Here is a 13,753-nt window from a genome sequence, read left to right on the forward strand (position 1 = left end):
AAAGTTTCTGAAACTTTAAAGTGCTGTATAAATGTCTTCTGTTACTATTGTGGCTAGCATTCCCCTGAAATACCTAAATCTTTTTTTCAAACTTGTCTTGTACTTGTAAAGTCAATTTTTCAACCCCAAGTGTCAAATTTTGAATTTATTCCTTTGAGCTCCATCTTATCAGATTTGACCCTGTGTTTGAAAGTATGAGGATATCTTTGGAGCTTCTCTGTGTCTTCTGTTGTGTTAGTTAATCTTCCCAAGCTTCTGTCATCTGCACAATTGACAAGTAATACATCTGTGTCTTTCTCCAAGTTATTGATTTAAAAAATGGTCAAGCGGGTCTTAGAACAGATCCCAAGGCACTCCACTGGAGACCTCCTTCCAAACTTCATTGCCTACTCTTTGGATCTGGTCATTTAAACACACTCTACAACTCTTGCATCTCTGGTTCAAAGCTGCCTCACCATCCTGGATCTCATTTTACTCATTTGCAAGGTAAAGAGTATTGGGATTGATGATCTCTTAGGGTCTTCCCAGTTCTCGAATTCTAGGATTCTAAGATCCTTACCTAGCCTAATAGAGGAAAAGATAAGCGATGGCAGTGGAGTCACTGCTCTGGAAGAGACTGGAGTCAGTGCTCAATCTGTGGTGGGTAAGTAGAATGGCAACTCCTTTCGTGCCAAACTGGTTTCACTTGTGTCTTTGTATTTCCAGTACCTAACACAGGACCTGATGCTTAATAAAATACTTGACAAATTTTGGAATCCTACTACCAGTACCTACTCTATCACTCTTTATTCTCTCTTTCCATCAAGTATCGTAGGATCATTTATCTAGTGTTTGGGACAGGTAAGTGGTGAAGTGGGTAGAGCACAGGAAGACTCCTCTTTCTGAGTTCAAACCTGGCCTCGGACGCTGCCTATCTGTGTGACCTTGGGCAAGTCATTTAACCCTGTCTGCCTCAGTTTCCTCATCTGGAAAATGAGCTGGAGAAGGAAATGGTGAACCACTCCAGTATTTTTGCCAAAAAAAAAAACCCTAAACACCGTCTCGAAGAGTTGGACAAAACTGAAAAATGCCTGAATAACAGTAGCAGCATCTAGTGTTGGGAAGGATCTTCAAAGTCAAGTAATTCAACATCCCTTTACAGACAGAGAAACTGAGGCCACAGTGGTCTTTACTGGCCAAGTTCACAAGATTATTAAATCACATTTTCCTAACATCTACAACCTATGGGCCCTTGGATCCTGAATTCTGATGGGTGAACTTTCACCTTGGGTATGTTGGTAAATATTTAACAACTGTCTCTGCAGAAAAAAATAAGTGAACTCAGCACCCACATGTGGTACACTTTTATGTTTAATCTGCAATATTGACATCTTCTTCACCACTTTCCTGAGTCTTTCTAGACAATCAAAAAAACAATGCATCAAGGCCTGATTTGTCCTCATTTCCAAGTTTTGAATGCTCAATGCTGAAAATTTAACAGTTGGCTGTGAGACAGTTGGGGCAGCTATCTCTCCTAGTCTCAGGCTCACTCTGCTGCTACCATTTCTAAGGTCTGCCTCTGTGATGTGTGGCCTCTGCTGACACCTTCTTCCAACTCTTGTCCCCCTCTTTTGGTCTGTCTTTGCAACTTAGAATGTAAGCAGCCTAAGAGCAAGAACTGTCTTACTTCTATAAGTATCCTACACTATCTGGAACAAAGTAAGTGCTTACTAAAATTTTATTTCCCCTTCATGTCATTTCTTTCACCAGGTTGTTCTCCATTCCCTCAGTATTCATGTGACTCGTATTTATGTCACTTTACCTCTTTTGGGCATGGGAATCAGTTTCTTCATCTGTAAAATGGGGAGCTTGGTCCTTTCTATGGTTTATTTCTTTCACCTCCCCCCCGAATTAGCATTTTCATTTTAAGGGCTACAATTTGAACCTGAGGTTTCTGATGCCAGGTTCAGCTCTTCTCCCACTGAATGCCACTGTGCTGCATTCTCTTAAGTGTTTAGTTCATATTTTATGTTGTCTTCAATCTTCCCACTAATTAGCATTTATCTTTTAAGACAAGTCAGGACCTTGTTTCCTGTCTCTTTGGTATGCCTCCATAATGCCTAATAGCAGCCCCCTCTCTGTCATCTCTGTTAAGACACTTCACTTCTTACATTAAGAAGTTTCCTCTGGGAACCACAGTACTTCCTTATATTTACATGGAGTGGGGAACCTATGGCCTCAAGGCCGCATGTGGCCTTCCAGGTCCTTGGGTGTGGCCTTTTGACTGAGTCCAAGTTTTACAGAACAAATCCCTTTATTAAGGGGATTTGTTCTGTGAGGTTTGGGTTCAGTCAAATGGCCATAGTTGAGGACCTAGAGAGTCACATGTGACCACAGGTTCCCCACCCCTGAGTGTGGCTTAACCTTGCAAAGTTTATTATTTCATTGTACCCTTAGAGGCACCTGAGGTCTTCTAAGGGTCTTCCCCTCCCAGAATGATAGTTGTGTGTTAATATATGTGCCATCTTTTGTCTCAATTCCAACCTATTCCTTGGTCACTTAATAAGATCTGGGAAAGACCTGATTTAGAAAGGCCAAGGTCACCCACTGCATCCTGGACCATTTCCAATCATCTTGAATTTTGCCTTGCCTCTGAACTTCAATGACTCTGGAAGAGAGAGTGAGGCTGATGACTTTTCCCAACTCTATCTCACTTAAATCCAATTGACTTCCAAGTCAAGACATCACCCTGGTAATGTCATTGATCCTCTTTGAGAATGAAGGATGAACATTAACTACCTGTGGGGCACACAAGTGTTATTATCTTTATGTTGCTAATGAGGAAATTGAGGTTGTTGCACCAGTGGCTAAGAAAAAGGGCACCTAGCACCCTTCAATGAGTTTAAATCATGTGTGGTACAGTAGTGGGGGGTGGAAGCAGCAGAACAATCTTTGGAGTCAGACAACTTGGGCTCATATCCTACTTCTGATGCTTACTACATGTGTGAACTTGGACAAGTCAATTAATTTAGCTGGGCCTCAATTTCCTCTCTGTAAAATGAGGGAATTGGAAAGGAAAAGGCCTCTGAGATTCCTTCGATCAATCAATCGATCACCAAGCATTTATTGTGTGCCAGGATTGAAAAAGGGGTTAAAGATTTTTTTTTAAAAAGTAAAAAGTGCTCCTGCCCTCAAGAAGCTTATAATCTAATGGCAAAATAATTTGTCCATATAGCGGTATATAAGAACTACAAAGTAGACAAAAGGTAGCCTCAGTGGGGATGGTGTTACATTCTGGAGTAACTAAGACCAGCATCCTAGAGGGAGATTGCACTTTAGCTGAATTTTAAAGGAAACTAGAGATATTTAGATATACAGTCCTATGAACTGAATTCTCCAGTACCAACAGAAGTGGTGCCTTTGATTGTTTACCTGCTACCAATAAGCTTTAAATGACCTTAGAGAAAGTGAGGTATGCTACCACTGAAAGGCTGGAGAAAGGCAGACACTGAAACACCAGTCTAATTTTCCAAAAAGAAAAGAGAGTGGAACTTATCATACATGCACACACACACACACACACACACACACACACACACACACAAGACCCTTGTCCAAGAGGAATTAAGAAATGCTTCTATAGGAAATGGAATATGAACAGAGCTTTGTAGGAAGTTAGGGATTTTAAGTGGCAAAGGTAAAGTTCATTCCATGCATGAGGCACAGCCTATGCAAAGCTCCAGAGGTGCAATCTGAAGAATATCTGGGATGGTACTCCAGAATAGGAAGAATTTTCTGCTCTGGAAAAAAAAAAAAAGTTTGGCAAGACATCCCAGTGATTTTCCTGATTTTTTTTCAGAAGGCTTTATGACTTTTTTCTTGTCCCCACTGGGGAAAGAGGAGACAGAAAATGAAGTGAAAAAAAGCCCCAAAAATGTGCTTCCTCCCTCTCCTCCCCACCCCCACATACCCTATTTCTTCCTGGCAGTTTGCACTAAAGTCTCCAGTTTAAGTTTGGTTGGGTTATTCATGGAAACAGCCTGGCAGCAGAGAAATATGAGTAACACCTGGCCTGCTTGTTGACTAGATAAATACAGACAGGGACTCTTTCTCACTGTTCTTTGTATTCCCAGTATTTAGCACAAAGTAATCAATACTTATTATTACTATTGTTACAGTGAGCATTAACGTAGTTCTTTAGGATTTGGAAAATGTTTTACAGGTGTTAACTCATTAGGTTTGCTAAGGGCTTAATAAATACTTCTTGACTTGACATATAGTTTCAGTAGACAAAGCTGCCTTTTTCCTTAGAGGCCAAAAAAAAAAAAAAAAAACCAACCAGAAAGGGGTTGTACTAACATCTGAATTGTGAAGACACTGAAAGTTTTATAGTTTGTTGGGTTTTTTGGTTTTTTTTAACACTACTTCAGTACTTTCAGTTTGTGAGATACCTTTAGTTCCAGGACTTTCTGGTACTGAACTGTGATTTTTCCACATGAATATATCAGCTCTAAAAGTCCTCATTCATCTACTAGATTGGTCTGAAAATATGCTAAAAAGTCAAAGGTCAAGGTTAGTGATTCAGCTCCAGATGTGCCAGGTGACTGCAAAAACTAACTCTGGTACTGCTTTGGCTACCAGCAGCATCTCAGTTATGTGGAGCTTTAAGAGATGTCCCCCAAGCCAGCCCTGCCTTCCTGCCAATTCATAAATTTCGATGGTCTCACACGCTCATTTCTAATGAGGAGACAAGCAAAATGTGATGCTGTCCTGACAGCCAGAAAGCAACTTTAGCATCATTGTGTTCAGTCCAGCAAACATTGCTCAAGTGTGTGCCTGGGGAGAGGAGAGAGAGGAAAGAGACACTGTTCTAGACTCTGAAGAAGAGAAAAACTCTGAAAGAGAGCAATCAGAAAGAAATATAAGTAGGTAGGGTACAGAACAACTAATAAAAGATTTGTATAAGCACCGTGTGGCATAATGGTTGGAGAACGGGAGACAGGAAAGTGGGGGTTCAATTTCCAGCTCTGAACCTTACTGTCAGTCATTTAACCTCCCTGAGACTATCAGGGGTGGGAAACTTATGGCCTCGAGGCCACATGTGGCCTTCTAGGTCTCCAAGTGGGGCCCTTTGACTGAATCTAAACTGGAGGAGATTTGTTCTGTGAAGCTGAGTTTCAGTCAAATGGCCACACTTGAGGACCTAGAAGACCACATGTGGCCTCGAGGGCGCAGGCTCCCCACCCCTGTTAGGTAACTAACTTTAGCTACTAGAATCTAGAGAGGTCCTAGTCTTCCTTAGAAAGGGGGGATTTGTGTCTTATTTAGTAAATACATTTGAGAGATGCAAAAACAAAGTGTCTTTTGAAGACTATTATATGGTCCTATGATCACATGAATTGGTAAAGAAGGCTCCCTGGAGGAGGTGACATTTGCCTTGGATTTTCAAGGAGGGTCGGAATTAACAGGTGACGAAGAACATTCCAAGTAAAAAAAGGCAACGTGAACAAAGGTACATAGGTGGGAAATTACAAGGGAATGTTCTTGGATGCAATCCACCTTTACTAGGCTATGTAGTGTGTGGCAGAAAAGCAGTATGGAAGATAGGATGAGGCCCGACTGTGAAAGACCTTGAAGTTTAAAACTGCCAATCACTAGGCAATGAGAAGCCGCTGGAAATTTAGGAGCAAGGGAGGGAATGACCGGATCTATAAGTAAGGAAGTTTCCTCGTCCTCGAAGAAACGGATCAGAAAACGGAGAGAGTGGAGGTCAGAAGTAGTGTTATATTTTTGCTTTTAAAAGAGGAAAAGGTCTAACTGCAGGAACCGGTCTTTTAAAGTGGTCCAAAGACACGGTTGGGTGGAAATTGGGTTTCCTTGGCCGCGGGCTGAATTTGGCTGGTTTTAATTGTTCTATTTGCAAAGTATAGGGTTTGCTATGGTAACAAGGTCTGGCATCCAGAATGCATGTGAAAATAAAATCTGTGTTTGAAGGGTGAGGGGGTTGTCCTGGGAGGATTTTGGAGATTTCAAAGTCTTTTGAACAGTGGCTGGGTAAATTGAGGCCACAAGTCCTGCACTCTACCAGGAACTGGCAGCCAGGTAGGACAATCTTAACTATCCATTCCAGGACCATGCTGTGAGCTGAGGAAGCCTACTTAAGGTCTGACCCTGTGCTGTCGCCAGATTCTCCTCCAGTCTCAGCTCTAGTTGACCCATCGGGGGACTCTCCTTTCTTACCTAGCACAGCCTAGGAAACGTGTGTGGAGGGAGGAGTCAGCCCCCTTCCCCCCACCCTCAGCCAGCCACCCTGGCAGGCGTGCATTGTCTCCGGGAAGGTGGGGTGGGAGCGGATTCCGACCCTCCCTAGCCCTCTCGAGTCTGGTCCCACAGCCCCCCTCCTCCTCCCTTGGCTCCACTTGCCCCCTCCTAGTTCCCTTGCCTGGTGCTCCACAACCCGCGCCGCCCCCACCTTGCCCCCCTTAGTCCTGGCTACCCGGAGTAGAGCTCTGACTGCCCCGCGCGCCCTAGACCAGCTGAGGAGGCAGAGCTCCGGGACTGTGGTCTCACTCATTTGCCCCTCAAGAGAGGGCCGGGCAGGGGAGGGGGACAATCGCAAGTCCCGAGGAGGGGGTGGTGCCCCGGCTTAGCTCCCCGAGGCTGCCTCCGGCCTCCCCCTAGCCAGGGCCTCTGGTCACGGCTGAAGCTGCTGCCCCTCCTCGAGGCGGGTGTGTCCCCCAGTGCCGAGCCTCCGAGGTGGGGAGCGCAGGGCGCCCCCCCCTCCACTCACACACCCCTCTGGAACTTGGGGCAAATGGTAGGCTCCATTTAAAGTGTGCTTGTCCCTGTTCTCCGTGCAGCCCTCGCCTGGGTCTCTGCTCTCGCCGCCGCCGCCGCCACCGCCGCTCCTCCTCTTTCTCCTCCTCCTCCTCATCCTCCTCCTCCTCCTCCCCCGGCTGCCGCTGCTCCAGCAGCCCCTGTCATTCCTGCGCTGGAGAGCCCGGCGGTGGCGGCCGCGGCGGCTGAGCGCGGAGGGGGAAGGGGGCAGCCAGTGGGGCAGCGAGGGAGCCAACAGGTAGAGCCGGGGCACCCCGCACCCCGCGCCCCCCGGTGCAGCCCGGGCATCATGCTGCCCTTTGTCACTTCTCTCCTCCCCAGGCCAAAATCCTGAGCATGATGGAAGACAATAAGCAGCTGGCTCTCCGGATCGATGGGGCGATCCAGTCCGCCAGCCAGGAGGTGACTAACCTGCGAGCCGAGCTGACAGCCACCAACCGGAGACTGGCCGAGCTGAGCGGCGGCGGCGGCGGCAGCGGTGGTGGAGGCGGCGGCAGCGGCAGCTGCGACTCCTCGATCATGGAGAACAACCACCACAACGCGCAAGGTAGAGATTCTCCCCCGACCCCCAGAGGGGACCGAAAGACCCCTCTCCCTGTCTCTGAGTGTGCGTGTCCATTCATGCGCCCTGCAATGCCCCCCGGCAGAGCTAGAGGAAGGGTCCGCCCGCGCCTCCTGGGGGGAGGCTTGGCTCCAAGGGTGGGCTGGATTCAAGGCTGCCTATTGCCCACAAAATAGGCTGTGAGCAGGAGTCCGACCTGGCAAAAGCCAGAGAGAGTGTTAGTGATTGTTGGATTTAGCCTCCCCCCACCGTGGGCGGGGGGCTTAGGGAGCATCCTTCGGCGTCGTGTCCCTTAACCCTTGCAGCCGGTCCATCGTGGGGGACCTTAGGGGGAAGTGCCCAGAGCTGTGATTGGTGTCCCCGAACCCCTGGGCAAGGTGGACCAGAATCGGAATTGCCCGATAGCAGAGGAGCCGATCCTGGTTTCCTTGGGAGCAGAAAGAGTGATTTGGGTGGCAAGCAAAACCCCAATCAATGGGAAAAACTTTTCATCTCTGGCTGCTCGACTGTCTGTGCCCTTCCCTTCCCCCCACACCTGGAAAAGCTAGTGATGCTCCCCGCCCTCCAATTTCAGAAAGCTACTTGGTTCCCTCTTTGGCTCTGAGGTCTGGTGTCAGGTTCACGGACCGAAATGAAAGAGCCAATTGCATCACTGTGCCGTTCCCACTTCCCTCCACCAAAACTGGGTCCGTTGTCTTCTTTCCACCTGGACTCGATGCTCTCTCCATGTGAATCTAGCCCTGCCACCTCCGCAGCAGTAGCAGTCAGTGAGCCGCCTGCTCAGCAGGGAGTTTAAATTCCCCAGCCAAAAATGCCCCAGACCCTACCGGAATAGTGTTTTTCCCTAGGAGGAGATCTTCCTAGACACCCCCACTCCCAAAAAAGACAGAATATCCCCCTGATGACAAAGTATGCTTGCTCCTGGACCAGAGGGAATCTGAAATCTAAGCTAGAAGTGACTTCCTTACAGTATGCAGAACCAATACAGCTGGCCATGTTGACATTGGCTCCCAAGCAACCTGGGAAACCCCCTTGCAAGGGTTAATGGTAAATGAACTCTCCTTAAAATGTATTGTTTGATCTCTGTGAAGCAAGAAAGTGTGAGTCAAGCCAGGCCATTGAGGATTTCTGCTAATCACCCAAGTGTTTAAAATCTCGGGAGTTGCTGTCTATAAAATTAAATGTAATTGTAACCCTTAAGCCCTTGAAATCCAAAGCAAGAAAAAGATGCTGTTCATTTCCTGGTACCTTTTGAATAGCACGTTAGGACCAGGAGTGGGTCCTGTATCAGCCCTGAAACTGATCTGTTGTTTATTTCAAGACGCCCCTCTTCCAAGAATTTGACAGAATATTTCAGGTTCTTCCTCGTGGGTCCTGGTGCTTCTATGAGTTGAATTTGAACCTGAAGATTAGCTGTGGTCCATAAACTCCAGTTCCCAAGCTAACTAGATATCCCACTCCCCTACTCCCTCCCCAAGAGTGGTGTGAGTCCCAGCTCACTTCTGCTGCATCTGAATGGGCATTATGTAAGACTGATGAATGAGCTGTCTTCTAAGGTTTGGCATAAGGGCTGCAGGGTGGAAACTGAGCAGATTTCAGTAACTTATCCTTTGCTACCTAAATGTATATGTGTTAAGTCACAGATGATATGCCTGAAGATATTGTGAGGAACCCAGTCTTAGATAGATTGTAAAGTATTGCTTGGAATTTATGGATGGGAATTTTTCTATTGTGACAGAAACTAAGAATTGACATGGTGCTAAGGGTTACAAGTCAAATTCCGGAGGTCTAAGCCATCTGACTCTTGACCACAACTCCCCCTCCCCCAAAAGGGGAAAGTTTTGCATGCTGGTTGGTTATAAAGCAGGTAGAAATAAATGTGTATAGAGATTTATGGGAGTAATTTTCAGTTGGGGGTGACTAGATTAGGGCTGAATTCTTACTCTAGAACAGGTCACTGATGCTGGATGCAGTCAGGTGACTCAATTTCTTGGCCTCCCCTCACCCCCACCTAATGCATCAGCTGTAAAAGTGCAAATGCCTCTTTGCTGCCCAGATGGTCCTAAAATTCTCAAATGGGAGACACTAAAGCCAGTAACCACTCCAGGTAAATGTTCTTAAGAGCCTCCTTGTTTGAACTCAATTTAGTAAGAGTTGTCAGCTCATCTCCCTTTAAATTGATGTGAATTTTCGCCTATGTGTGGTTTTTAGAAAAGGAAGAGGGCTTTATGGCAGGGAGATGTTACTTATAGGCATGCTTTTTAAATGTGATGTTTCTGCCTTATTAGAGTAGAAGAGAACCTCTGTAAAAGAAGGCTGACTATCTCTTCACTGGACTTTACCTTAGCAAAGCACAAGGTTCCACAAGGAGATATGGAATTGTATCAGATTCATTTAAGAGGATTCTTAGAGACTTCCTGCTTCTTGATCACCTAAGGCTAGAGTAGCTCCCAGCTTCTTAATCTAGCTTGCTGTTCCAAGTTAGCCTCCTCAATTATACTCTGATGGTTTTAATTTTGAATGTGCTCGTTAGGGTCATTAAGCCCATGATTTAAGATAATTCCCATTTGTTGATGTTCTATGCATTTGTTACCCCTCAGATTGTGACTTTAAAAACTGAATGATATAAACTTCTATGAAAATTATTAGCACATGATCTTAATAAAAAAAACTAACAGGTATTTGGAATATATCAGAGTACTTGGCATGTCATTTACTAAATGCATGTTGATTTATCAACTATTTCTTTTTCCCCCAATATTACTGTAAAGAGATATTGAAGAATTTGCTTTTCCTCCCATAACAAGGTTGCATGGTGGGGAGGGGGTGAAAAGAGGTGCCTTTAATTAATTAAGAATATTAGCAGATTCATGATCAGATGCTTTATCCAGCTGACAATCCAGCAGGAAGCTTTTGGAACACCTTTAGCTCTAGAACTTGGGTTCTCAGGGTGGATGAATGTACTCTTGTCATTTAAACAAAATATGAACTCTGCTGGTCCCCTCCGTGAGCCTTGTGTGGTTGCTATGTAACAGAGTCTCGAAAGCGAACTGTTACAAATCGGGGGGTTAGTCACTTTGCAGCATCTTCTCCTGGAATCTGTGTTGAAAGAGCGCATGGCAGGCAGCCCATCTTGCTGTTTTCTCTCTTCTCTCAGTGAGTTAAGTAATCCCTAATGAGGACACTGGCACCCACTGCAGAGGGCATCACCAGTGAGAGGTGTTACATTCAGATGATCCCCCTGAACAGCAGCAGGAGGTTGGCAGGGTCATAAACACATTTGACAGGTAGACAGAAGAAGGTTCAGAGAGGACAGAGTCCAGCATTTGCACAAGTACATCTTGTTTGTAGCCAAGGAACTGATTTGTTTAAAAGGATGTCTCAGAGTCATCGGCCTCCAAGTAGCATCTCTAGGAAAATATGCTTATGATGCTTGCAGGTTTGGGAGGGCAGGGGGGTGGTGCAGAGAGCAATTTGTTTCTCTGAAAAGCTTATGTCTGATGAATGCCTAATATTAAATTCAAAAGGTTGCTTTGCTACAGATATAATAAAGCAATTAAGCTTCATTATAACCAGCTCAAACAGGTGTTAGCTATATATGACATAAGATGCTTATGCCCAGTAGGAGATAAGCTTACTATAGTTGTTGTGTATGTGAGTTTGTGTGTGCATGTGTGTTTAAGGAAATAATTATTTTTATGCCTAGGCAAAAAAATACAGAATGGAAGTATGGCTAGCTTCATTGCTTAACATAAAGGAACAAGCTAGCCCAGTTACTGGAGAGGCAACCTTGGAAGTGTTGCTCAAGTGTTGCTCCTGATTCATTCTGGTCACATGAGCATGGGCAAAGTCACGTACTCTCTCAGGTACCTTGGATTAGAAGTTATGGGAAAGTAGCCTATCTTCATTGGTGGGTGGAGTTTTCCTAGAGTACCCCACAGGAATCAAGTCACAGGTACGGAGTCTATTCCTCAAACACATTGCATCTACATGCACCTGCATGTCTCGGTTCGGATTCTTTTCCTTCTGAAATTATTGCCATTTTTGCTCTCCAGATCTTGTATGTCCATAGTTGATTGTGTATTTTCCCCTCATTAAAATATAAGCTCCTTGAGGGCAGGAACTGATGCCTGACACATAGCAAATTCTTAAAAGTTTCTTGACTTACTTGACTGTAATCATGCAAAGAAATGCAAAGTAGAAATACGGTTTGCTTGATTCCTTGGACATTCCCTGATTCTAATTCTAATCTAAGTAGAAGATTTAGGAAAAGAGATGTTATGTATTATAAGGGTCAGTGTTGGAAGGGGGAAGACCCAGGTTCAAGTCCTGCCCCTGCTCCATACTAGCTGAGTGATCACAGGCATGTCATTCAATCTCTCCCTGCCTTCAGAAAGTCTCTAAGAGCATAGGTGGCAAATGACTTGTATTGGTGAAAGGAGTTCCCATTCAGTTTATTCCCTGTAACAGTGAAATAAAAGGTCTGCCTCCATAGATATGGAGGTAGGTAAGTAGGTAGATAAATGCATGCACAAAACCCAATACAGAGTGGAAATGTGGTTAACTTTCTGCCTTAAAGGCATAAAAGACTGTTTCCTATCTAACTTGTAGACATAAAACTGAAGAATTTCTTAGACAAGTGTAGCTTTTCCCAATTGCAGTCAGACTTCATAGTCCTAACCCCTCACTGGTGGCTACACCTAGACATTACTATCCCAAGACTGAGAGTCTGTCAATTAATTGATAATAACCTATGGAGTGAATAGATTTGTGATATGTTGGCTGAAACCAAGAAGCCAGAACTTTGTAATGTTAATTCTTGTATTTTGGGAGTCGCATCCTAATTTATCCCACCATTGTTCGTGAGAATTTTGATCTTTATATTTCTTTTTCTCCAGAGAAGGTGATTGGTTCTAGGTGCTCCATTCTGAGAGTGATCGTAAAATTTTGAACAAGAACAAACCTTAAAAGTCATTAGCTTCAATCCACTGGCATTATTGATGAGAGAAGCTAAGTGATTTGCCCTTGGTCACACTACTAAGTATCTCAGGCAAGATTCAAACTTGGGTTTTCCTGATGCTTAATTCCAGTATCCCATCCATCAAAATACTCATTGAAAAGCTGGAGCTCATCCAGAGAGAAGGTATCCAGGAGGGTGAGGTAACTCAAACCTAGGTCGCACAAGAATGTCCTGAAGGACCTAAGAATGCTTAACTTGGAAAAGAGAACACTGGAGCAGGGGAAAATGAAGTGTGGAGGCAGAAATAAGATCAGTATCTTCAAGAGTTTGGAGGATTTTTCTGGGGAAGAGAGATTGGGGAATTCTTACTTGGCCCAGGAGGTCAGAACTATGAAGTATGAGTAAAAAATTAAAAAAACTCTCTCTCTCTCTCTCTCTCTCTCTCTCTCTCTCTCTCTCTCTCTCTCTCTCTCTCTCTCTCTCTCTCTCTTCCTAAATGTGTGTGTATCTCCACTTAGACCTGTCAAAAATTGAAATGGGATGCTTCCAGAGAAAATGAGTTCCCATCAGTGGAAGTCTTCAAATAGAAACTGTCTGACCACTTGTCACAGATACAATAGATAAGATTCATAGAACTGGGTAAGAGATGGCTTAGATTACCTCTTAGATTCCTTCCATTTTATCAGTCAACAAGCATTTATTTCTTTTCCTTTTACTGCTCTGCTTCTAAAAAAAATAACTGTTTTTCAATAAACAAAATTCTATCTTGTCTCCTACCACATCTCTCCCACAATCACACTAAAAAGAAAACCCCAGACCTTCACAACATAAATTCATGGTGAAGCAAACCAATTACTTACATTGACCATGGTCAATGTGAGTCCATCACATCTCTGTCAGGAGATGGGTAGTATGTTTCATCAAGAATCTTCTAGAACTCTAGTCAGTCACTGCGTTAATCAGAGTTCTTCAAAGAAGTCTTTCAAAGTTATTTGCTTATAATGTTATATAAATTGTTCATCTGGTTCTGCTCATGTCACTCTGCATCAATTCATACAAGTCTTTCCAGATTTGTCTGAAACTATCCCCTTTATCATTTCTTACAGCACAATAATATTTTATCACATTCATAAACTAAAGTTGTTCAGCCATTCTCCAATTAATAGGCACTCCCTTGGTTTCCAATTCTCTGTCACCATAAAAAGAGCTGCTGCAAAGATTGTTCTACATATGGGTCCTTTTCCTCTTTCTTTGATCTCTGGAGTATAGACCTAGTACTGCTATCTCTAGGTCAAAGGACATACACCTTATAAATTTCATAGTTCCATATTTCTTTCCAGACTGACTGGACCAGTTCACAACTCTATCAATAATGTACTTGTTTTTACCACAGCCCCCTTGTCATTTTCCAATTT

At 44.3% G+C, this 13,753-nt stretch overlaps 1 protein-coding gene across 1 annotated transcript in view; it reads left to right on the forward strand.

Annotated features, from left to right (window-relative positions):
- The window catches only part of KAZN (kazrin, periplakin interacting protein), a 1,379,110-nt gene that overhangs the window by 787,670 nt on the left and 577,687 nt on the right, over nucleotides 1-13,753 (forward strand). Inside the window, exon 3 of the mRNA XM_072608938.1 lies at nucleotides 7,138-7,363. Within this exon, the coding sequence (XP_072465039.1) occupies nucleotides 7,138-7,363 (226 nt within the window). The remainder of the gene's footprint in view (nucleotides 1-7,137; nucleotides 7,364-13,753) is intronic.

The sequence above is a fragment of the Notamacropus eugenii genome, chromosome 5 (genome assembly GCF_028372415.1).
Source record: "Notamacropus eugenii isolate mMacEug1 chromosome 5, mMacEug1.pri_v2, whole genome shotgun sequence".
NCBI classification, from domain to species: domain Eukaryota; kingdom Metazoa; phylum Chordata; class Mammalia; order Diprotodontia; family Macropodidae; genus Notamacropus; species Notamacropus eugenii.